Consider the following 22,416-nt stretch of genomic DNA (forward strand, 5'->3'; position numbering starts at 1 on the left):
CAAGGCTGGAGGGATGTGCGTGGGAGGAGGGCTGAGCGGATCCATGCGGACACTCAAAGCAGCAAAAACTGGACTTAATTATTGGACAATCTGGAGCTCTATCAGTAAAAGCTATCCTTGATAAGCAGGGTGTGCCTGAGCAGCACAGCCGAAGTGCAGATTCCTTTGATGCAAGAGCTGAAGTTGCACAGGGCAGCTTTTGCAGTGAAGCGTGGCTGAAGCCCTGTGACAAGATGCGGTAAGACACATCTTGTGCAGCAGCTCTGCACAGAATATGTTAGTGGGGAAAGGTTTTTAGAGCAGGAACGGACTGAAGGGCCTTAGCTGGGCAGGGTGGCTCTATGTCTGGCATGTGGCGACCGAAATATGGAGGATATCTGTCACACAGAATCACGTGTCTTGGGTTTTTTTCCTTTGCCTCAACAAGGCTTCAGTGTAGTGCATTTCATTTTCAATTTGATACCTTCAGAAGTTTCAAAGTCTATATCCTCAGTGTTTCCTTAAACCCGATGCAACACTTCTGAGTCCATAAAATGAACTCATCAAGGTTTAGATCCTTACAGTGAGATCTCCCATTTCTGGCAGATGAAAGGTGAAGGGAAGCAGCAGAGTGGGAGAGGGTTGGGCTTTCTGTGTCTCCTCTGATGCCTGGAGTGAAGAAGCTTGCAGGTGGCAAAGAACAAGTTGAGTTGGAAAGGGGAAGTAAACTGACTTGCTCTGCATTTTTCTAAAAATGAAACCTTGCATTCCAGTTGCTCGTTCTCAGTGAGGCCCCGTGTGAGGAAAGTGAGGGCTGCCAGCTCCCAAGGTGTCTGCACGCCATTCAAACCAGGCTGCCGGACACGCTGTTCTGGTTACCAGCTTGCCTCTCTTCTCCTGCATTGCAGCATCTCTTCGAGAGGTGGCAGGGTGTCTGCTCCCGCGGCAGCTTCTGGGACATCCCAAGCCTTGAGGAAAAACTGCCAGTCCAGTAGCGTCAGCAGTTTAGGAGATGTTAGCTCACAAAATTTGTTGGAAGAGAAGAAATTATCGGCAAGCTCCAGAAATGGCTGGCTGGGCCTCTTCAGTGTCAAGCTCGTGAGCCTGCCAGGACCTGAAAGCTTGCGTTTTCCATTCTGGTGCAGTACAGGATCCCTGGGCTGTGCCTTGTGCAACCTTTTCTGCCTTTGCAGACGTGGAAATCTCAGGCTTAGAGGCATATTCTTTACAAGCATTCCCATCCACTTTGCAAAGAAGAGCGTAGTGTAGTTCTGGCTGCAGCTTAGCTTGGCATCCTGACAGTCTTTTACACCTTCTGTGTGAAGAGAGTAACGCTATTAAAGGAGCTTAATTTGTTGGCAGCTTTTGTATTTGATGTTGTAGCAGCCAGGAAGGAAAATCGTCTTGCTGTAATCTCTCTCCTACAGAGTGGGGAGGCTCACCTTCAAAACCTGAATTTCCATCACCAGGCATAGTCAATGAAGCGTATAATAATTCTGACCCAAATTTGGGAGCTGGTGTCTGCCTCGAGTTGTATCCTCCATTTCAAGGCTGTCAAACGAAGCCTAAAGTGTTTGGATTCTTAAGAAGCCATCTGTTCGGATGCTTGTCCTTCCCACTGTTGAACTTCAGGCTTCTTTCTTGGAGACTGGTTTGTGCTTTTTAGGGAAAAAATAAAAAAAAATAAAGCTGCCCTTGCATGACCATGATAATTTTAAGCATGTCTGTGCAATTAATTGGCCTTAAGCACTGCCAGGTAAGAATGGGCTCTCAGAGCAGTTGAAAAAGCAGCTCTTGATAGTTTGGAGGCAGTCTTAGGCTTCTTTTTCTCCTCTATTGGATAGAAGGGTTGCTAGACCCTTCAGGGGCATCCTTTTCTCCCTTTCTGTCTCCTCTCTGCCCAAACAGCCAGAGCTGCAAGCTTCCTAGGCCTTTACTGCATTTTAGGGTCACTGGTTAGGGTCCTTCAGAGACAGCTCTGTCATTTCTTGGGGTGTAGCAGAGCCCAGCTTGCAGCTTCCCTGTTCCTGTAGCTGTGCAAGATCTGTTAACAGCAACAGAAGCTCTGATGGCAGGTGCTGCTCTGAGTGCCTCAAGGAGCTGTTGTGCACATGCACCCCAGCCTAACCCATTGCAGGCCAGCTGCTCAGACACGTCTGTCCTTCGGAAAAACCCTGTGCTTTGTCTAAAGGTGATCCTGCTGCTTCTGGAGCTGCAGACCACCTGTGGCAGATGCTGTGGGGTGCTGGTCTTCCCCAGCTGCCTTCTGTGCCGGTAATGCCCGCTTTTTGTCTCTTTTTTCTCCTTTTCCTCCCCTGCGGAAGGCCCAGGTAACAACGCCTCGGGGCAGTCCCGTGCCATGATCGCAGCCGCTGCCCGGCGCAGAGACTCCAGCCACAACGAGCTCTACTACGAAGAGGCCGACCACGAGCGCCGAGTTAAAAAACGTCGGGCGAGGTAAAGCTGCTCCTTCCTCAGGATTGTTTTTTGGGCGCTGATGAACCATTTTTAGTTTTGGGTGCCCGAACCATTCGTTAGAGACCTGGTTGTGTTGGGCTGGCTGAGCCTGCTGAGAGGGAGGGAGTTTTCGATGAAGGGCTGGGGCTGGCTGTAAATCTGTCGCAGAACACAAGCATACGAAACCCAGATGCACGAGGGACAGTGACAGCTTGCAACTAGAGTTATCTGAGGAAAATGCATAAGCAGAGCTCGTGTATATTATGCCAGATAAGCTAATGCAATGTCACGGATTAGGGAACAGTCCAGTGTTTGACAAATCCGTAGTTACTTGCTGTAGGAAATCCCATTATTTCCCCCATGCTTAGGCTTGTCATCTCAGCTCGAGTAATCCAGGGACAGACTTGGTCTCGCCTCTTTGTAGGGGAAGAAAGAATATTTGGGCTTCCAGGCAACAAAAAGAAGCAGTTTGGCTGCCCTTTTTAAACGAGCAGGGGAGGAAAGACATGACCAGAACTGGCTGTGTTTGATTTTGGAAATAATGTTTTCTGTCAGTCACACTTAGGCTGCAGAGTTAACGCTTCGGTGAGGTGACCGCAGATGGTTTGTGCCTCTGTTTTTTCAGGAGCTTGATGACAGTTTGTAGTTAACACACCGAATGGTTCGAGGGAAGTTGCTCACAGGCAGGCCCCCCTGAACTGAGCTGCGTTGGGAAGGCACGTGCAGTAACTGGAAGGAGCTGGCTTGTTTTGTGTTTTCTTTTGGCAGTTTGTTTATATTCTGTTGGGAAAGTGCTGGCACAGTGTGTCCCCTGTAGCCTGATTTGGTCTGACCTGTGCTCCTTAGCCGCTGTCTGTTGGGCTCTCTTCCAGCCTTGGAGTGATAGGAACTTAAATTTCCCTTCCCGTGCAGTGTAGCATCCGAACTTGGGCACATCTCCCTTGCTCCATGAGTTTGGTTCGAGCAGCTGCTTAGTCGGAGGAAAGCCATCAGTCACTAGAAGGCCAGATGTTTCAAAGAAGGAAGGTCAGAGCTGCAACAACAGGACATGAGGAGATTAGAAACTAATTTCTAGTTTCCCCCAAGTCAATTTGAAATTCGTAGGGGTCAGGGCTTCTCATGGTGTTCTTCACATGTAGTCTGAATGCAATACTCTATACCTCTGCTTGTCATGAGGCAGTTTCTCCTAGCTTTAAGGTGCTTGGGTACTGGGGGCATTGTAGACAGTAATTGGTGACTTGAATGGAAATCCAGTGTGAAACAAGTGCTGTTTAGAGAAGCAAAAGAGTTTTGTTGTGTGGCTTTTCCATTCTTGTCGCTTTTCCTCATTGACTGCAGCATAGTTCCTTGCTTGTTAAATTCTTTTGGGCTACCTTGCAGACGTTTTTTTGGCATGTTTGCCTTTTTCTGGCGCAGTCTTGGTGTTCGCTCACTTGTACCAAGACAGAAATGGTTTGTAGAAGATGTCTTTGGCTGCAGTTTAGCCATGAAGATGGGGATCTCATCAGCGTTCAATGGAGAGTTACGGGGCAGTCACCCAGAAGCACGAGGACTGTACCGGTTGGTGTAAATCAGAGCAGACCCCAGCTTGTGAGCACAGGGAGAGCCCTCCAGCACTCTGTGTCCTGGCTTATGCTAGTTTATGGCCAGCCTCTTCCTGACTTCAAGCTGCTGCACTGTGTGCTGGAACTGCTGCTTTCCAAGATGCGCGTTCACCGCGAGGGCAGCTGTCTCTTGTTCAGTTCGTGCAACCGATGTTTATGCTGTGTTGGCAGAACCAAGTACGACACTCAGGCTTTTAAAGTCTTAATCCTGCTTTATGACCCTAGGATGGCTTGAGCGAGGAAAGGAAAGCTGCTGTCTACCTCACAGGCTGTCAGCAGAGACCATTTTATGTAACTTGTCCGATGGCAGACAGTGAGTCAGCGGTAGACATGGGAATAGGAGCTTGTAAATCCTGACTCCCAGGCTCTGCCTTAACCACAGAGCCATCCTACCTCTCCTCTTGTGACTTTTGCCGTCCTGGTTTTCTTTCTGCAGGCTTGTAGTTGCAGTAGAGGAGGCTTTCACTCATATCAAACGCCTCCAGGCAGAGGAACAGCAGAAGGCTCCGGGAGAGATGATGGATCCCCGAGAAGCAGCCCAGGCAATCTTCCCCTCCATGGCAAGAGCTCTGCAGAAGTACCTTCGCACCACCCGCCAGCAGCAGTACCACAGCATGGAGAGCATCTTGCAGCACTTGTCCTTCTGCATCACCAACAACATGACACCAAAGGTAACGAGCTCTTTTAACGCTGGTGCAGGACGGAGGGATGAAGGTACAGCGGGTCTGCGTGCGCGCACAGAGCAGGGAGTTGTTGGGGAAAGTGAGAGGAGATTTATGTGGTTGCTGTCAGTGATACAGTCAGCACGCTGGAGATTGCATCAGGTCTTAAAGAGAAGAGGGTGTTTCCTATAAAGCACCTCCTGTATCTTCTTAGCTGAAAGTGCCTGTGAGATAATCAGCTGTTTGTTCTGATATCCCACAGTGTCCTGCCTCCCCCTCCTGAAAACAGCCACCATCCTGCAGACAGAGGTGACAGAGCAGACCGAGTCGAGTCGTGGGGCTGCTGTTCCCCTGGTGCTAATGTGTTCCTTTTCTTGCTAGGCATTCCTGGAGCGTTACCTCAGCCCTGGCCCAACCCTCCAGTACGACAGGGATCGCTGGTTCTCCAAGCAGTGGACGCTCGTTAGCGAGGAAGCGGTCACAAGCAGCTTGCAAGACGGGATTGTTTTTGTCCTCAAGTGCTTGGACTTCAGCCTTGTTGCTAATGTGAAGAAAATCCCCTTCATCAAACTCTCAGAAGAGTTCATAGACCCTAAGTCTCATAAATTTGTCCTTCGCTTACAGTCCGAGACTTCAGTCTAAGGGATTTCGAGGGTGGGTTGTTTGGGGATTTTTTTTTTTTTTCAATATCGTGCTTTTGGGTTTAATTTCCCCAATGCTGACTGAAACTGGCAGATGATGGACCAGTAATATTTGACCATCTGCACTTTATTTGGAAAGGGGTGGGGGGAGCTGGGATATCTTATCTAGAAAGAAATATCTTAAGAGGCAACAGGGTGACTTGGCTCGGTTAGCTCAGCCTTGGAGACAGAACAGATTTTTTTTTTTATATTTTTTTTTTCCCCCCCCTTTCCAGGCATATTGTAAATCTCACGCTCTCTTTCTCTGCACAATTGCAACGTCTGTATTTCTGTTGGAATGCTGCCTTACACCGTGTGCGTGCTCTTGTGTCTCTGCTACCTGTAGCTATCGCTGAGAATCCGCTGCTTGCCTCTCCGCCCTAGAGATCTGCTTGTACAGGTGGTATTTGCAGTTCCTTTCCACTTAGGAAGGAGAAGGTATCAAAGACTGGGTGTGAGAGGTTTTTCTTCTGTGAGCCACAGAACCTTAAGACAAACTTTTGTGTTTTTTTTTTCCTCCTATTCTCCCTGTGCCCTCTTATCAGTGCTGGACCTGCGTGAGCACAGTGGGATGATTTTGCCGTCCGTTTCTCAGCCTCTGTGAAGTTGCTTGTCTCGAAGTGGCTCAGCCCATCTTGCAGCTCTTCAAAACAAATTTTTTTTTAGCGATGCTTTTTAGCGAAACTGGTCTGCAGGACACAGCTCCCTTTTGCTCTCTTTCTCTCAGCTGCTCCATCCCGCCTGCTTACCCCCTCCTTTGTCGGGCCCTCCCAAGGCTCCCCGTTTCCGTCCCTTTATGCCTGCCTTTCCAAACTTGTTTCTCCAGTCATGGTCCCCTCAGGGTCTGCCTTACTGCTTCTTCCTCTCACACCTGCAGGGGCTGCGTGTTTGCACCGGGGCAGAGTAGGTAAGTAGCCGGCTCCTTCTCACACATCACAGACCCCCAGCCCCTTGGAGGGGAAGATCTACAAACACCGCAGCGTGTCCTTCCTTCCTCACCCTCAGCTGTAGCTGAGCAATACCAAACTCTGTCTGAATGTTGAAAACCTGCCTACCTTTCTTGGCCTTTCTCTGCCGTGGGGGTCTCTCCTCAGTGCCGGGACAGCCTGCTGTTCCTCTGCTTTTGTGCGACTCGTAGCTCTGAAAATTGCAGTTTTGTTTCGAAAGCCTTTGCCCGTCATTGCAGCTTTTGTGTGTGACTTTTGTCATCTGAGTGTTGTGAGGTTTTGAAAGTTTTCCTCTGAAAGATGAGCTTAAGCCAGCGTCTGGTTGCTGGCACAAAGCATTGCCCTTCAGCCAGGTCCCTCCTAGAGCCTCCCAGCCCTGTGGTGATGGATTCACCTGCATGAGTGGAAACAGCTCAGCTCACCCTGCCCAGCCTTTTGCCATGCAAATATCTGTATCTAGCAGGAGCTGACCTGCCTTCCACGTAGATGTCTTAATGCAAAGGGCTCCCGTGTCGGCGAGGTACAAAACCAGTGCCTTTCACTGCGAGGGTGCATCATTTTCAAAATTGGGTGGGTGTATAGTATCTCACATACAGCTCTCCTAAACATGTACGTATCTGGCTCTTAAGATGTGCATAAGCAGGCAGGGTGGGAGAGACTGGGAGTAGCTTGGGAGGGAGACTGCGGAGCACTTCTGCTTGTGTTCAGGGTACTGCCTGTGGCTGAATTGGCTCGTCTGCGAGCAGCCAGAACAAGAAGCACCGTGCTGGGGGCTTGGGCGTGCCGTGAAAAACGGGAGCACCTCGTTTCAGGCAATTCTCTGTAAAACTTTCCTTTCCCAGGATTTCCTCCACCGCCCCTTCTCCCTCCCCCCCCCCCCGCGAGGGGGTTGTCTGACGGTATCTGCTCAGGAAACTCGTGTCTTAATTCTTAATTGCATCGAATCCTTAAGCGCATGGAGAGCCAGACGGAAGCAGCATGTGCTCGCTCTGCTGCCTTCTCTCTCTGTCACTGCAAAGGACGCTGTCAGCAGGGGCCAGCTCTTGCATGAAACGCTCTTCCCAGTGTCGGTGTGAATGCTCTGCCTGATAAAATCTGAAGGGAGGGAGCTTCACCTCTCCAACGGCCTGCTTGCTCTACAGTTGCAGCCTGTTCAGGGGTGAGGACGTGCTACAAGGAATCTGGACTCCTGGGTATTCCCAAATTATTATTTTTTTTAATATTTTATTTCTCTGGATTTCTGTCTGGGGGCTTGTTTCGCTTCCCCATGCGAAATCAAGGGACCACGATCGTTACCTACCTCACTGGGGTGTTGTGAGGCTAAACTCAGCTCGTCGCGAAGTGCTTTGAGATCCACGTATGGATCTGTGAAGTCTGCAGGAACTCAGGCTCTTTATAAAAATCCTGAGCGGTGAGAGCAGACTGGTTTGTTTAACTCTGTTTTTAGCCAGCTAATGAGTAAGAATCGAGTCAGAGGGAACGAAGCTCTGATCCAAATCCTGCAGTCCTTACTTCGGGAGAGCTTGCCAAGAGCTGAGCGTAAATAAGGCCTGTGGGGTTTGCCAGCCAAGCGCAGGCTGTTTCCCTCCCAATGCCTCTCCTGTCCTGCACCATCTCCTTGCACGTCCTTCTCCTTGCTTTGTCCCAGCCTGTATGCTTTAATCTGACTGGGAATTGATTTTTAGGCATCAGGACCCTGTCTGTGGTGAAGTTGATGGAGAAGAACCTTATGCTGGACATCTTCCACTGACGGCCAGCCCATTCGATAAGGTGCCGTGTTGCCTAGCCAGGAGAGGTGTTGCCCCGCTCCTCTCTTCCGTGTTGTTTTTCCTGTGACTCTTGAGTATGCTGCTTGGACAGTTTAAAGACTCAGATTTGTTACAGCCTAAATCCAAAACCGTGCTGAGATCTTCCAAAACTCAGATGCAACTAAGACTTTCCGCTGCCTCAGAGCAGATGGAAATGGCAGTGGGTTTCCACAAAGGCTGACTCTCGTGGATAAAGAGTGAAGAGTGGGGTGGAAAGTGCTGGGCCATGGTTTGGAGCTTGGGGACATCTCATTATGAGACACACGTTTGGGGGAGTTCTGAACAAATCCCAATGCTAAAGGAGCCTTTCCCCTTTTCCTTTGGGATGCTCCACACAAAGCCTAGGGAATTGGCTGCTCCCAAGCGTGCCAAAAGCTGGGGAGAAGCAGTTTCTAAAACTGGCCGTGCGTTAAGTACCTTGTAAAAGGCTTGTTTGAGATGTGCTTGTTCCAGCATTCGTTACTGAGGGAAGTGGAAAGATCTGTGCTATGCTAAATGTGGAAACCTACTCAGGCCAATTTCATCTTGCTTACAAAACCTTGTAAATCTACCCTTTTTTAATGGTAAATCAAAAATCCTTGCAGTCTTTCGGAAAAAATGCTGTAGTCTGGTCCCAGGCTCTGCTGTTCAGTTGTGCTTAGCTCTGCCCTGCCCTGCCATGTGGGAGGTTCCTGAGACATTTGTGCAGATGTCTGTTTTCTCATTCAGCTTGTGTGTGTATGTGGCTTGTTCCCTTATAGGTGTATGCATTATACATGTCTAAAGCCTCAAGCTAGGCTTGGTGGTTCGGTGTTTAAACTGTGTGAAGAAGGAAGCACTCTTGGGATCAAACCGTTTTTTTTTTATATAAAAAAAAAAATAAAAAAGAAGATTTAAAAAAAAATCCTGTTCTTCTAAAAGAAAGGGCTTTGAGCCTTGAAGTCTCCTGCAGGAATATGCATCCTTCTGCGTTCGGGCTGCCGCCTCAGATCGATGGTGACCAAAAGCTGCTGCTTCTGACTACCCTGGGGCTGGCGTGGATCTCGGTGGGTTTCTCCTGCACCGGGTCCCCCCAGCACCAGCGCTTTTAGCTGCCTGTCTGCTTCCCTCCGAGAGGCTGTGGGTTTGCCCTCGTGCCGCCTCGCAGCCCCGCTGTGGCTGTGCTCTGCCAGAGGGGCAATCCTTCCCCACGGCTGCTTCCGTGGGCACCTTGCACCAGCGCCGAAGGGGCTTGGGAGCATCCCCTGCCTGCACACGGGGATGCTGGGGCTCAGCGCCCGCAGGGACCCGCCTGTGAAGGGATCTTACACTCTTCTGTGCCTGTTTCTTTGATTCAGCATTATCGTGTCTTGGGGAGGAGGGGAGTGAACCGACTCTCATCCCGCGCCCTTTTTGGATCACTGTGTAATACTCTTTTTTCTACACAAACTGTGTATAGTAAGATGGGTTTTGCCAAGGTTTTCTAATCAATAGACACTAACCAGCATTTTTTTTTTTTTTTTTTAATTTTATTTTTCCTCCTCTTTGCACATGTGACTTTAACCGCGTTGGTACATGGTCTTTCTGTTCTTTTCTAATCGTGAACTTAAGCAAATTCCTGGTGTCTGTGACATTAATGCACTGTGGGTCTAGCCTAGTAAGTCGTTCTGTTCCAAGCTGGGTTCTCTTAAGTTATAGCTGGATGGGTTTTTGTTGTTTTTAAACTGAAACATAAAACTGTTTTACACTTTGCATATTTTGTACAGTAAAATTCTGGAAATAAACTGAAACCAGATTTGATTGTCCCACTCCTTCCTCTCATCCTTTCAGACCAAAAGAAGAAAAAAGAAAAAAAAAAAAAAGAGGTGGTAGTTCTGGCCTCCAAGCATTCCTTAGCTGCGCCCGGGAGGGGCCCTGCAAACATGTGGTTTTACCTTTTTGAGGCTGTCTTTTGTCACCCTCCTCTGAGACCCTTCTGATCTGCCCTGCCGCACTAAAATGCAAGCTCATTTATCACTCTCGAAATGGGACCGGTAGGTGACTGCTTTGAACACCTGAAATCTCAAATGATGGAGAGTAAATACAGCTGGTGAGGGTGTGTGTGGTGGTGGGGGAATGGGGCTGGAACAGGTTTTTCTGCCTGCTCTATTCTTTGCTGGTTTGCACACAAATTACCAAGTGTGGGATTCGTGCCTGAACTCCTTGTTTGGGCCCGGTGGGGTGGAGGAGTGGCGGGGCAAAGCCAGCAGCGCTCCTCGTTTCGGTGGATGTCAGCCTGTGCTCTGCTAAAAAAGACTGTCGGGTTTCTTGCCCCAAAAGCACGCGTGGGTGCAGCTGTCCCCACCTCCAGTTTCCATACCCCAAGTGCCAAGAGCTCAGAAAGACTGTGCCCGAGGAAGCTTGGCATGGTGGCCGCCTTCCCTTGGAGGTCTTTGGTACCTTGCTCCTCAGGACAGCACATTTCCATGGGGGTAGTGCCTGGTCTCTTTGCTGTGCCCCACAAAGCAGGTCTTCTCCATGCCATGGAAAAATCCACAGGATGCTGCAGAGTGGTGAAAAACAGCCCAGCGGTTGTTGAGATAAGCAATATGGGTATAAACACTGGTGGAGAGAAACATCCAAATGGGTAATACTCTGCTTGGAGGGGAGGTGAGTGTGTTTGGGCTACACGGCGGCAAACCAAAGCCCGGGAGGAAGCAGGAAGGGTGGGATGGGGGTGTGCTCGGTCCTGCCTCCTGCCCTCCTGTGATCTCTTCACTTTTGATCCCTGTCCCTTTATCCTGGCAGTGCCCAGCACTGGTGTCCTGGCCGGGCCCTCCTGCAGGGCAGCTCCCTGAAATGGGCAGAGAAAGGGGGGAATAACGCCGCTACCGCCCTTGGGTGCCCGTGGTGGGTAGCCTTGAAAATTTTGTCTCGAGTTTGTCTTTGAGTTCAGCGGGCTCCGTTTAATTTGCGGCTCAGTGCTGATACCAAACCAGCAGCCGGTTGCTGCTGTTGGTTGTGCTTTCTCTCCTACCCTGGCCTGTGGAAGCTGAGGGAAGGAACAGGCTTTGCTAGAGGGACCAGTTCCCTTGGCTTTCACCCAGAGCTCGGGAATCTGAATCATAAGGGGCTGTGGTGTGCAGCTCAGCAGAAATTAGAGCTGAGGGAGCTGTTTTGGTTTGGCCAAATCTCTTGCGGGAGTTGCAAGGGTCTCTGAGGTGTGAGGGAGTCTCGGGTGCAATAGGAGAGCAAGTATTCACCCACCAAAACCTCTGACAAGATGGGGAAGGAGGAGCTGACTAGTAAGCAATGCTTGAAGGAATGGGGTGTGCTGAACATGAGGTAAGCACCTTGCCCCTGAGGGAGATGCCAGACTGGGGTCACTTGGGAAGGAGAAGCCTCCTCTGCAGCCCTCTTTTTCTAGAGCAGAAGGTTTTGTCTACCTGAAGCAGCATGGCAACAACTACTGGGGTAAAGTCTTTGATGCCGAGCAGGGCTGGTAGCCAAAGCGTGGCCTAGTACATAAAAAGGCCTACTGACCACGGTAGGTGATGGGCCTCGCAGTTATGGATGGTAAAGGAACATCAGCTTTGGAGAATTTGGTGGAAAAGGACAGGGCAAAGGGGCTGCGTGCAGTCTGGGTATAACAAATGGGTTAAGAAAGGGATTTGTCACTTATCTGGCTCCAGAGTCTTGCGTGAGGCACTAGCAATGCCTCAACATGCAATAGCATTAGCTAAGTAAATAGTTGGATGAAACATCTAGCTGCGGAGGTGAGCAGGACTCCAAACCTCAAAACAGCTTCTACCAGTGCTGTGCATCGGTGCCACGGTCCCAGACCCAGCTCTGAACTCCTAGGAGATGAAGGGAGGGATTAAACATGAAGGCCACCAGGGCAAGAGAGTGCAGCAAGCCAGGGGCACCGGGGTGGTGGGAGGGGAAGGGGATCTCTGAGCAGGATGCCGTGTGTCACAACAGCGGGCAGGAGGGGCAGGCACGCTGGGAGTTGGCCAAGCTGAAGGCTTTGATTTATCTTTCAACACCGCTCCTGCGTTTGTGTTGGACCGGGAAGGTGATGGGCTAAGGTCGCAGCCCTTTCCGGTGCTGACAATTAATCCATGGGGGCAGAGGTGTCCGATCCCTTTTCATGTGAGCATCCGTGCGCTGCCGAGCCAGTCGGTGCTGAGAGGAGAGGGAGCAGCGAACACAACGTGTTCGCAGATGGAGGTAGGGATAGTTCGGTGTGGTGATTGCATACGCATAAATCATTATCAGCCAGGTTACTCTGGCTGCTTTGAAATGCTCCAACAAGTTTTGCAGCCCTGCTGTCAGCTTGCGTGTTGTTAGTAAAATGGAGAGTACCTCCAGCAGAAAGAAAGCTGTTTCCCAGTTTCTTCCCCATCTCCCTGTGCCCCTCCAAAACACACTTGGAGAAGGTTTCTTTTTTCACACCAGTGTTTATACGGTGGTCTGGGGTCAAGTTGGAGCCCACTCCAAGACTGCCATCCACCTCCAAAACATAGAGCTGATCTTCCTTGCCCCTCAAAATCTGGAGAGCTGAACAGGGTGAAGAAGATCACTTCTCTGTATGGCTTGGTTTGCTCTGGTCCCAGCTCAAATAGCCCGGGGAAGCCGTGCTGCCACCTGCCTGCCTCCCTGAGCCCGTGAGTCCTGCCCGCAGGAGGAGCAGAATGGCTCTTAGCTGGTGGGGCCACGGCCAAGACAAAGTGAACAATCATTTTTGGGCTCTGTGTGGGCAGCACTCTGTATGCTTTAGCACAGCAAGAAGGGAGACAACTTGTTTAAGTGCATTTAGGATACCTTAGTGTGGCCACCTTGTCTGTGGAGCAAAATATGGAGGAAGGAGCACAGCCTCAAGAGAGACAATGAGACAAGGAGGAGGCAGTGCGAAGTTGGTAGAGGAGACCTTGGAGAACAGGGTGTGTTTCTTCCCTCCAGCATCCTTAGGAATATGAAGGTATGATTTTAAAAACAGAGACACCATAGATTGCTCTAGGCATAAAGCTGCTCTGTAAACTGCAACATTTTATGTCTGATTTTCCAAAGGTGAAAATCATGCTTGGACTTCTACAGTCTTGGTTTTCTTTCTTTCTCTCTTTTTTTTTTCTTTTCTTTCTTTTTAATACTCGAAAACGTAACATGAATAATAGCTCCATACAAGCGGAGGGAAGGGAGTTCTTGACAAAACGCATTTGATTCAGCCTCTGTGGAAGTGTTAAGAGACACTCAGAATTTCTTAGCTCTTTGGACCTCCCCTCAGCACAAGTCAGATGATGTGGGCATGCTTTAAAAGAGGGAACAAGAAGGCGCTGATTATATCTGCACCACAGATGTGAAACAGATCTGTGAATCTTTTAGCTTCTATTTTGTAAAAGCTCATTCTTGAGTTCTCATAATACCAGATCCTACACTTGATTATAATTTTGCTTTGTAAGTGTTTGGGAGAAACTGGTTTAGTAATTCAGTAACTAGACTGTGGGAAGCTTTGCAAATTCCTTCAGTGATTTCATTTAGTGGGGACTAAAACGTTCTTCAAACTTGTAGTTACTTTTGTCACTTGGCAACCTCTTTTCCTTCATCACTAGCAGGAGTGGAGCTTTGACACATTGGATTGAATTTTAGTACAAAATCCAACACCAGGCCAATATCTCAGGTTAAGCATCGTTTCATCTTTACCTATGTTACTGATTGGGGGACTCGATTCGGGTAAATTCTCCTCTGAGCACAAGTAGAGGAGGTTGCTTATGGCCATTCGAGTCATTTGCCACCCACAGCCGACAAAGGGCACAGTCAGGACAGCTGCCGGTCTTCTCGGGCAGGTAGTTGTCTTTCCAGCTGCTGCTGAAGTATGTGATAATCCCTCGAGCAAAGTCTGATTTGTTTAACCCTCAAGGTTTATTTCTTGTGCACAAAGCTTTGCTGCTCTTCTGGAGCTCAGCTGGAATAGCAGAGTATTTTTTTTTTAATTGTTTTATTATTTTTTAAGAGTTTTGCACTTTTTAGATCTGGCAGGGAACATTTTCCTGGATGAGGACTGGGCCAGGAGGGCGCGATGTCAGTGGTACCAAGGGTAGGGAATTGGATCATGGGCAGAGGAAGCTGCAGCACAGTGGGTGCCACACAAGTCTTGGGTCTCAGTACTCAGTTTTACTCGTGCAGCCTCATAACTGGGGTTAATTGCACATCTTGCTGAGCTCGGTCACTTCAGTGTCTAGCAGGTGTCATTGTCCTGCACACTGCAGATATTTGCCCGAGGTGTAGAAGTGGCTAGGCATTTCACCAGGATGCAGCTTGCTTTGCCCCTGAGGGCCTAGGTGCTTTGCCACCCCCATATCCAGGCATCGTCTGACTGGCTGCGTAGGGTTTCCTCAAAGCCAAAGCTTTGCTGGAGCAGAGAGAGATCCAGATGTAAACCTACCCCATTTTCACAGGACTGCAAGACTTTGGCAGCCAGGAAGTGCTACGTTCCTGTCTAATTAATTGTATCCCTGGGAATACAAAGGCAGTGTTTTTTGTTTGGCCACGGTAATGAATCCCCAAATCATTTCTTAGATAGGGTGTGTGGACAGACACAGAGAAGCAGCTGGTACCCACCTGTTCAGGGATGGGAAACAGCCAAGAGGTCTGGTTTGACAGCATTGGAGACTCACCACCCCTGTTCTCAGAAACACCAGCAAAACTGCTGGCCTCTAGAATACGAAGGAGCCTGTGACTTCCAGTGTGCCTCCCTTGTCCTCTCCTTCTGGAGTTGTTTCCCAAGGGGCTGACACTGGCTCAGAGCAAGTTCTGGTTCGCGGAGCCTCTCCAACATGTCCTCATGTCTGTTTCAAAGCAAGAAGCTTTCTCCTCTGTGCTTCTGCACCACAGATCTGGTCTGTATTTCTTGTCAGGCTGCCCTCTCCCTTGATTGTTAATAGCCCAGACCTTGTTTAGCAGAGGAGTGACAACGAAAGGACAAGAACTGAGCAGCTGAGGAGCGGAGGGACACCTCGAAGCTGTTTGATGCTCACAGTTGTGTCACTGCAGCCAGCAGTGCGGGGACACCTTCCACTTCACCAGGTTGCTCCAAGCCCCATCAGCCTGGCCTTGAACACCTCCAGGGATGGGGCATCCGCAGCTTCTCTGGGCAGCCTGTGCCAGTGTCTCACCACCCCCGTTGTGAAGATTTTCCTCATTATAACTAATTTAAATCTACCCTCTTTTACTTTAAAGCCATTATTCCTTGATGGTTCATGTCTGGTGGTGGTTCATGGTCCACTGGTACAGCCCATCCAGCACCCTCCCACGTCTCAGGAGGCAGCATACAAATTCATGTTCTTGCCATGTGTTTCTTGGGAAGGGTCCTCACCATCATGGGGGCTGGTAAGGCAAGGGTTTGGGTATGGAAGTGACTGATCAGCCTAAAGCAGTCTCAGTTGGATGAGGGTGTATTTCATTATATGTATTACGATCCAGTTAGTATAAATATCTTATTAAAGCTAAAGAACTTTTTTTTAATTTTTTTTTGTTATAAGAACAATTAAGAACTGTTTGTTAAGACAGGGAGAGATTTAACAGAGTTGCCTGCAGAAATGCTCAGTGCTGCCCACGTGCACAAACACACTTTTTTTTAAATAAAGAAGTGGTTTTTTTTTGTTTGTTTGTTTGTTTGTTTGTTTGTTTTTTTCTGGTTCCTCATCCAAATGTACTGGCCTTTGCTACTGACATGCTGTGGTTGTGTGTGCTTTTGTCAGAACAGAACAGGAGCAACTATGCCCAGGGACCTCCCCACTCCTGAGTTTGCCATGTGTTCAACAGCAAAGGAGCCTTTTCCCTGGGACCAGGAGGGAGGGACTCTTATTTCACGTGAGTGATCTTGCACTTCCTAAGGAGCAAGTCAGCCTGGTCCCCAGCTGTGTGCAAAAATGCACCATTGCCCACCAGTACCTCCTAGTGCTCTGGGTGTAGCCATCACACGATGGAGGAGTCTGCTGGTGCCAGTGTGCTGGCAAGCAAGCTGTTTTCACTGGTCATATATTGGGAAACTGAAATATTTTAGGGGTTTTGTGCAGAGCTGCCCCCACCTCATCAGACGTAACCCACAACACCTGGGTAGCTTACCTGTCCCTGCGAGGAAGACACTCAAATTCAAGTTGCCATTTCCTTCGTGGGGGCCTTGCCTTGTTCAGTGGTTCAGTCACTGCAAATGTGGGTGCTAGGGGCAAAGGGGAGAGATTTTGCTGCCTGCTGCTCCTTCAGTGCTGCAATCCTCCCCCTTCTGCAACACCTTTTAACTTTTCATGGGTTTATCCCAAAAGAAGGGAGTCAAGAGGATTGGGCACTTCTGGCTTTGTAAGTAGAAGATGAAGTGATCCTCTTTGTGGACAAAAAGAACTAGAAGAAACTGTAATGGGTTGAAGGGAAGAGAGAAAGGGGGGCCCATGAAGAGTGGCAGTCATGTGAGTGGCAGCCCTTTCTCTCGTAACTCAAGGGAAATTTTCCATAAATCACCAACACCAGCCTATCAGCTGTAGTATGAGCTCAGACTTTCTAGCAGCTGTATAAGCCTAAGTACAATTAAATTATTTTTTTCCCCAAAGCTCTGTTGCTTGATGCACTGAAACATGTGTGTGCCTGCGAAACACCTGTGCACCTGAACACATCTGCAGTGCTATTTGCAGGGTCTGTCTCTTCAAAATTATGCCCTCTGAGTATCTGATATGCACAGGGCGTATCAGACTAGAAGGGCATCCTGTGTGGTAGGAGAGGTATTATATGGAAAGTACACAGGCATTTGGGATGTCCAGGGACCGTGCCAGTTGGGAAAGGCAATAGAGTGATTCTTCATTTAATCTTCATGTTTATAGGCAGTGATGGGACTTTGCAATGGCTGACCTGGAGCTGCAGGGCCTTTGTAGGCTGCTAAAGAAGTTACCGTGTGCAGGATGAAATCTTGCACACTTTACTCCTGAGAATAGCCCCAGGGTAAAGATAAGCATGAACTCTTCTCAGGGGAGCAACATAAGCAGCATTTGTCCCTTAATCACAGACCAAGAGACTACTAAACTGCCAGTTTAGCCTGTTCTTGTTTCCTACCTATGTGCATAAACGAGTCCATGAGTCTGGCTTGCTCCCCCTCTCTCTAAGCTGGGGTCCTCCAGCAAGCCCCTGGTTGAAATGGTTTAAAGGGAAGAGCAGAAGGCTGGTACATGGAGGAGGGGACCTCTACACTGAGAGCAAGCTGAATTTCAAGCCTTCCTAAAGACTCCATCCACCAGGTCCTCTGGGATGGGCCTGAGTTGTTCTCAATGCCAGTGTGAACACTCCCAAACACACTTGGCTTGAGGCTTCCAGGCAGTGTTTATGCATCGTATAGAAGCAAGAAAGGGCAAACATATAATAGCTGACCTGGGGCTTTGCTGTCCTGTCTGTTATCTAACAGATTGTGCCTCAGAAGTGCTGTTTGACTGTTTGATCTTCAGTGAGGAGGTAGCATGGCCTACAGTCATCTTCCACGTCAGCACGGTATTCATTTGTATGCACAGAGATACACAGATATGTAGCTGCGTGTTGTTCATGCTGGCACCTTCCACCAATGGGACGTGGCACATGGAGAAGTATATCAGTACGTCAGCCTTTTTATACCAGTAATTTCCAATTTCTATTTCAGCTCATGTATAGAGAGAAGGAGAGAGACAAAAAGACTGACCAACAGGCAGGAAAAAAAAAAAAAATCTATAAAATCTTGCTTTGCAGTTCATCCAGTAAAGGAAATATACGGTGTGTAAACCTTGTTTCTCATCAGGCTAATTCACATTCATATAGTAAGCTCTGATTCTCCTGCCCCTTGCGCTGTTATTTCCACTAACATCACTTATCTCTGACATGAGTCAGCATAAGAAAGACCAGATCAATGTTTTTTTGTCTGTTTCGAGAGAGGACATGTGTACCCTATCTTTGCTAACGAGTCTGAATGACTGGAAAATATATTTATAAATGTATTTATAAAGATAAAGCTATCTCCAAGCTCTCCATTCATTGCACTATTGTCAAACCTAATAAGCTAAGACAATTGAAATCTGCTGGCATGGGGAAGCAGGGAGACCTAACTGTTGAAGTGACCTGCACATGGATGGAGCTGCACTCGCTAGGACTGAGTTGCTTTGTGTGCGACACCCTTGGCTTTGAAATGACGCCTTGATCTCCTCAGTCTGCAGTAAAAAGAGCTTCTCACAGGCTACCATGGGACATCTCAGCCTCTAAGCAGGGAGCGACTTTGCAAGTGAATATGTAAAGGCCAAACAGCCCGAATGCTTTCACTGCTCATAGCCCAACTCACTTTATCCAGCATCTAATGTGGTTGGATGGATGTGTTCCCTCCTAGCAGCTTAGTCATGGGAAACGATGCTATTGTGGAATTTAAGTTAAAAGTCAGCTAAAGCTTGGAAGGTCGTGGGGAACTGGGGGCTTCAGGGTGAGCCCCTCAGAATGTTTCCATGGGCAGGAGTATGCTATCTTGTGAACCACCTTTAATCCAGCTGAAGCTCACCTGAAAGGGAAGGTGGCCCCAGCACAGACCTGGCTGAAAGAGTTTGGAACTGGCTTGGGGTGTGCTCTGGTGTTTCTTTGAGTTTAAGAACCAATGGTTTGGTTCAGTGCTGTGGTCTTCAGCCTCCAGAGTTTGGGCTCAAGCCTGAATCAGCCTTTCCAGCATTCAAAAACTTCCAAGTTCAAGAACCTCCAAGATGTGATGTCCTATATCACAAGGCCTGCCCTGCCTTTTGCTTGATACAGGAGTATCCTGTTGTTTTATGGACTCACTAAAAATTAACTAGTGTCCCTAAAACCTTCCTCCTCTCCCAAACCTTTTTTGCTGCTCCTAGCATGTTAATGAGTAGCTACGGTGTCCTGCAGCAGAACTTGCAAGAGTCGGTGGTCTTGGCAGAATAGCTGCAAAGGGCATTTTGTTTAATAAAAGGGCTAAACTTTACAGTGACCTTCCCTATGTCTTGGAGTGAGACTTGGTCTCTGGATGTACACGCAGGGCCGATGAGCACAGAAAATGCAAATAGGCTCCCTGTGTCCCTCTGGCAGTGAGCAGGCGGGCGCTTTCTGGGCACTGGGGCAGGTTCCCTGCAGATTCCTATTGTCCTTCCTAAGGAGGCATGATTTACAGCGGTGCTGGCTGCCTGCCGGTGCCACCCGCCGTGGGGGCAGTCCTGGTGGCTCAGCACCGCTGAGAATCAGGCCGGGGGTCCCAGCAAGGGCGGGGAGAGCAGGGCAGGGGGGAAAGGAGGAGCAGGCGGTGCTTGCTGACGCTCAAACACAGGTCTTCCAACAGAGGGACCTGCCGCGGGGGGAGGCCTCTCAGCCCCCACAAGTCAAACTGTACAGAGTCACAATTAGTCGTCGTCATCATCGTCGTCGTCATCATCATCGTCGTCATCGTCGTCGTCATCATCGTCATCATCATCATCGTCATCCTCATCGTCGTCATCGTCTTCAGTATTTATCTTCCCAGAAAGCACGTCCTCTATCCAGTCCTCCAGCTCCTCAGCTGAGGGCAGGTCGTCATCGTCTCTGATCTCCATCCAGACGCTGTCAGCCTGCAAAGAGATCAGATTCGTTGTTACTGTGGTGCGAAGGACTGGGCTGCGGGTAGGATGCAGGGATGGTGGTGCCATTAGCTCCCTCCCTGCTGCCTGTGGGCAGGACCAGCCACAATATCTCTCTGCCAAAATTACCGCTCCCCCACAACGTGCCATTGCATCTGACTGCGAGCAGTGGGACTCTTTGATGGGTTTAGAGGAGAGCATGGTGTTGTTCACCCTGTGTTGTGTGCCTGATGCCTGCTCCTGCTCCTGCACTGCTTACACCTGTCAGCAAGAGCTGGACTATGGGTCTTTACCTGGACTATGCCCACCCCCCAGTCTTTTTTTTCCAGCTGTCTGCATTGCTTCCATAAACTGGAAGGGTGAAGTGGGGAGTTCAGTAACAACACGTCTAAAATGGAGTAAGAATGTGCTGTCTAATTGCAGCTATTAGCCAGGGACAGGAAGCACGGCTTAGATTATCTCTGAGACCTGGAAATGAAAGATTTTCTCTCTGTTTTGCCAGAGGTTCCTTGGGCAAACACCTGAGTAAGCCCTTTTCCCTTTGCTGTCCCCTCTCTGTGAGACAGGATCAGCCTCCTGTTTCACAGAGGCGCTGTCAGGTTACCTCGTACAGCATTTGATGTTGCAAAAGCAAGAGCTTTTCATATGCTGGGGGCTTTCTTATGCTGTATTTCTTCTACAATATTTTCCTCCTTAAACTGAGCACGCAGCTCTTACTTCGTGCAAATGACCTTGTCCCTGACCCCAGGACTGTTCCTGTGGCAAAATGGGACACGTTCAGACAAACTGGAGAGGAGTGGGCCCATTGCATCTAAAGATCCTCTGCAAAAAGAGCAGCAATATTCTGCAGCGTGTCATGGCACTAGTCCTGAGCCACAACAATGTGCCGGGGCCAGTGGGGGCCTCTGGGAGCTCTGCTGTTTGCATTGGCAGGTTTTTAGAGAAGTGATGGGGTCAGAGGGGTTATGTCCACTGAAGCCAACAGGAGTGTTTATTTGTTCTCTGCTGTGTAAGCCTCACTTTGTACCTGTGTAACTCCGCTGAAAGCAGTGATGTAACACTGAAATAGCGAAATGAGCTCAGTGTTTGTTTTAGATATCACCAGCCAACCTAGAACTTTCTTAAATCTCTCTCTTGAGGAATGGAAAACAGACTTAAGAGGAAAGAAGTAAAACCTGCAAATACTATAATCAACAATCTGAAACGTTTACTATATCAAATCTAGATAAAGTATGAGTTTCTACAGGTCTCTTAGTGGCTGTCAGATAATAAGGCATATGTTCCTGCCTATTACTGCTTTGTAAATGATTCTCTTGCTGCTGACAGTCCCGCTTTCATGAATTTCCATTGATAGCTGTTTAATGTCACTTTGACGTGACTTAAACACAGCCAACTGCAGTAAATACAGCAGAGAGATATATCACGGGCTAGTAATATAGACAAAAAAATGGAAGACTTGGGCTCAATTTCTGGCTTGTCTGTCCCTCTATCTCATGATGGTAGGTGACAGATGCTACCTTGGCTCTCTTCCTTTTTCTTTGTCTGCCCAATGGTCCAACAGATGCTGCTCTAAACTCCAGGCGCATCCAGCCAGCATTGCACCTACTCTGTAGCTCCTAAACCAACATGAGCACCTCCTTCTCATTCCCTTCAACAGGATGGGCAAGATCCAGGGCCTTTGCTTTCTTTAAAACACCATTGCTTTGCCTTCCCTGCCACTGTGCACAGGCAACCTGACATCAGACCAGCTTGAAGGCAGATGGGGAGGTGGACACGTCTCCTCCTCCCACCCCAGTCCCTCCAGCACCTCCTCCTGCACAGTGGTGGCTGAGACGAAGGACAGCCTGGACAAACCCTAGTACAGCCTCTTCACCCCAGCAGGATCCCTCTGTTACCAGTTTATGTCATATTCTTATCACAGCTGTGCATTTATTTATTCATTTTTGATCTGTGAGGTTGCTCCCTGTCATCTGTTGGGGACCATCTTTCCCTCCTACACACAAGCTGTGCCTTTCTGCTTCTGCTGCAAAAACACCCTCCTTTTTCCCCAGTTCTCTGCTCTAAGCATGACTTTTCTCCACAAACCCAGCAAGGTTCAGTCAGAGCAGCATGGACAAAGGTGCGTGCTGCAGGACAGGGTAGAAATGTGAGACCTGGAAACTGAAACCTGGCAAAGCCCTGAAGCTCAGGCCACAGGAAGGACACTCCTGTCCTTGGCAGAAGTGTGTTGTGTGCAGCTCAGCAGCAGAAACATGCTCAGACTGAAACCCCAACATTGGAGATGTTAGAGCTCCACTTGAAAAAGGGATGAGGTGGTCCTGATGCTTCTTCCTCAGGGAAAAAGCCTGGTCTCCTTGAACTTGGCAGAAATCCTACTGATGCCAGCAGATCTGTTTTCTGCCTTGGGCCCCAGCATTTTGAGCACTCTAATGTTGGGATTGCCAGATTTTTGGACAGATGCTACTCACGTCTGTGACGTTCACCACGCCGATCTGTGGCCTGAACAGGTCAATCTTGAAGGTCTTCTCCCAGTAAGTGATCAGCTGCGGGAGCGAGAAAGAAAACTCAGACCAGGACCTTTGCAATACCCCTTTGTCTAAATTCAGCTGGACAACCCATGGGGAGGGGACCACGCATGGAGGCAGGAGGGGAGAGAGGCCACCCAAATGAGCAGCTCCCAGTGATCGCCCCTAGTCCTGCGTCCCTTCCTTTGCAGCCTGTGCA

At 49.0% G+C, this 22,416-nt stretch overlaps 2 protein-coding genes across 6 annotated transcripts in view; one reads left to right on the forward strand and one right to left on the reverse strand.

The window, feature by feature from the left end:
* The window catches only part of VANGL1 (VANGL planar cell polarity protein 1), a 36,486-nt gene extending 26,583 nt beyond the window's left edge, over nucleotides 1-9,903 (forward strand). For all 5 annotated transcript variants that reach the window (XM_084519419.1, XM_084519418.1, XM_084519422.1 and 2 more), the window contains 3 exons: nucleotides 2,304-2,436; nucleotides 4,477-4,711; nucleotides 5,084-9,903. In XM_084519419.1, the coding sequence (XP_084375545.1) occupies nucleotides 2,304-2,436; nucleotides 4,477-4,711; nucleotides 5,084-5,344 (629 nt within the window). In that variant the 3' untranslated portion in view covers nucleotides 5,345-9,903. The remainder of the gene's footprint in view (nucleotides 1-2,303; nucleotides 2,437-4,476; nucleotides 4,712-5,083) is intronic.
* A 7,789-nt stretch (nucleotides 9,904-17,692) lies between these two features.
* Nucleotides 17,693-22,416, reverse strand: part of CASQ2 (calsequestrin 2) — a 28,520-nt gene continuing 23,796 nt past the window's right edge. Inside the window, exons 10-11 of the mRNA XM_084500488.1 lie at nucleotides 22,161-22,235; nucleotides 17,693-19,683 (exon numbers count right to left, since the gene is read on the reverse strand). Coding sequence (XP_084356614.1) covers nucleotides 19,480-19,683; nucleotides 22,161-22,235 — 279 coding nt within the window. The 3' untranslated portion in view covers nucleotides 17,693-19,479. The remainder of the gene's footprint in view (nucleotides 19,684-22,160; nucleotides 22,236-22,416) is intronic.

Source organism: Aythya ferina (assembly GCF_964211825.1).
Source record: "Aythya ferina genome assembly, chromosome: 1".
Classification (NCBI taxonomy): domain Eukaryota; kingdom Metazoa; phylum Chordata; class Aves; order Anseriformes; family Anatidae; genus Aythya; species Aythya ferina.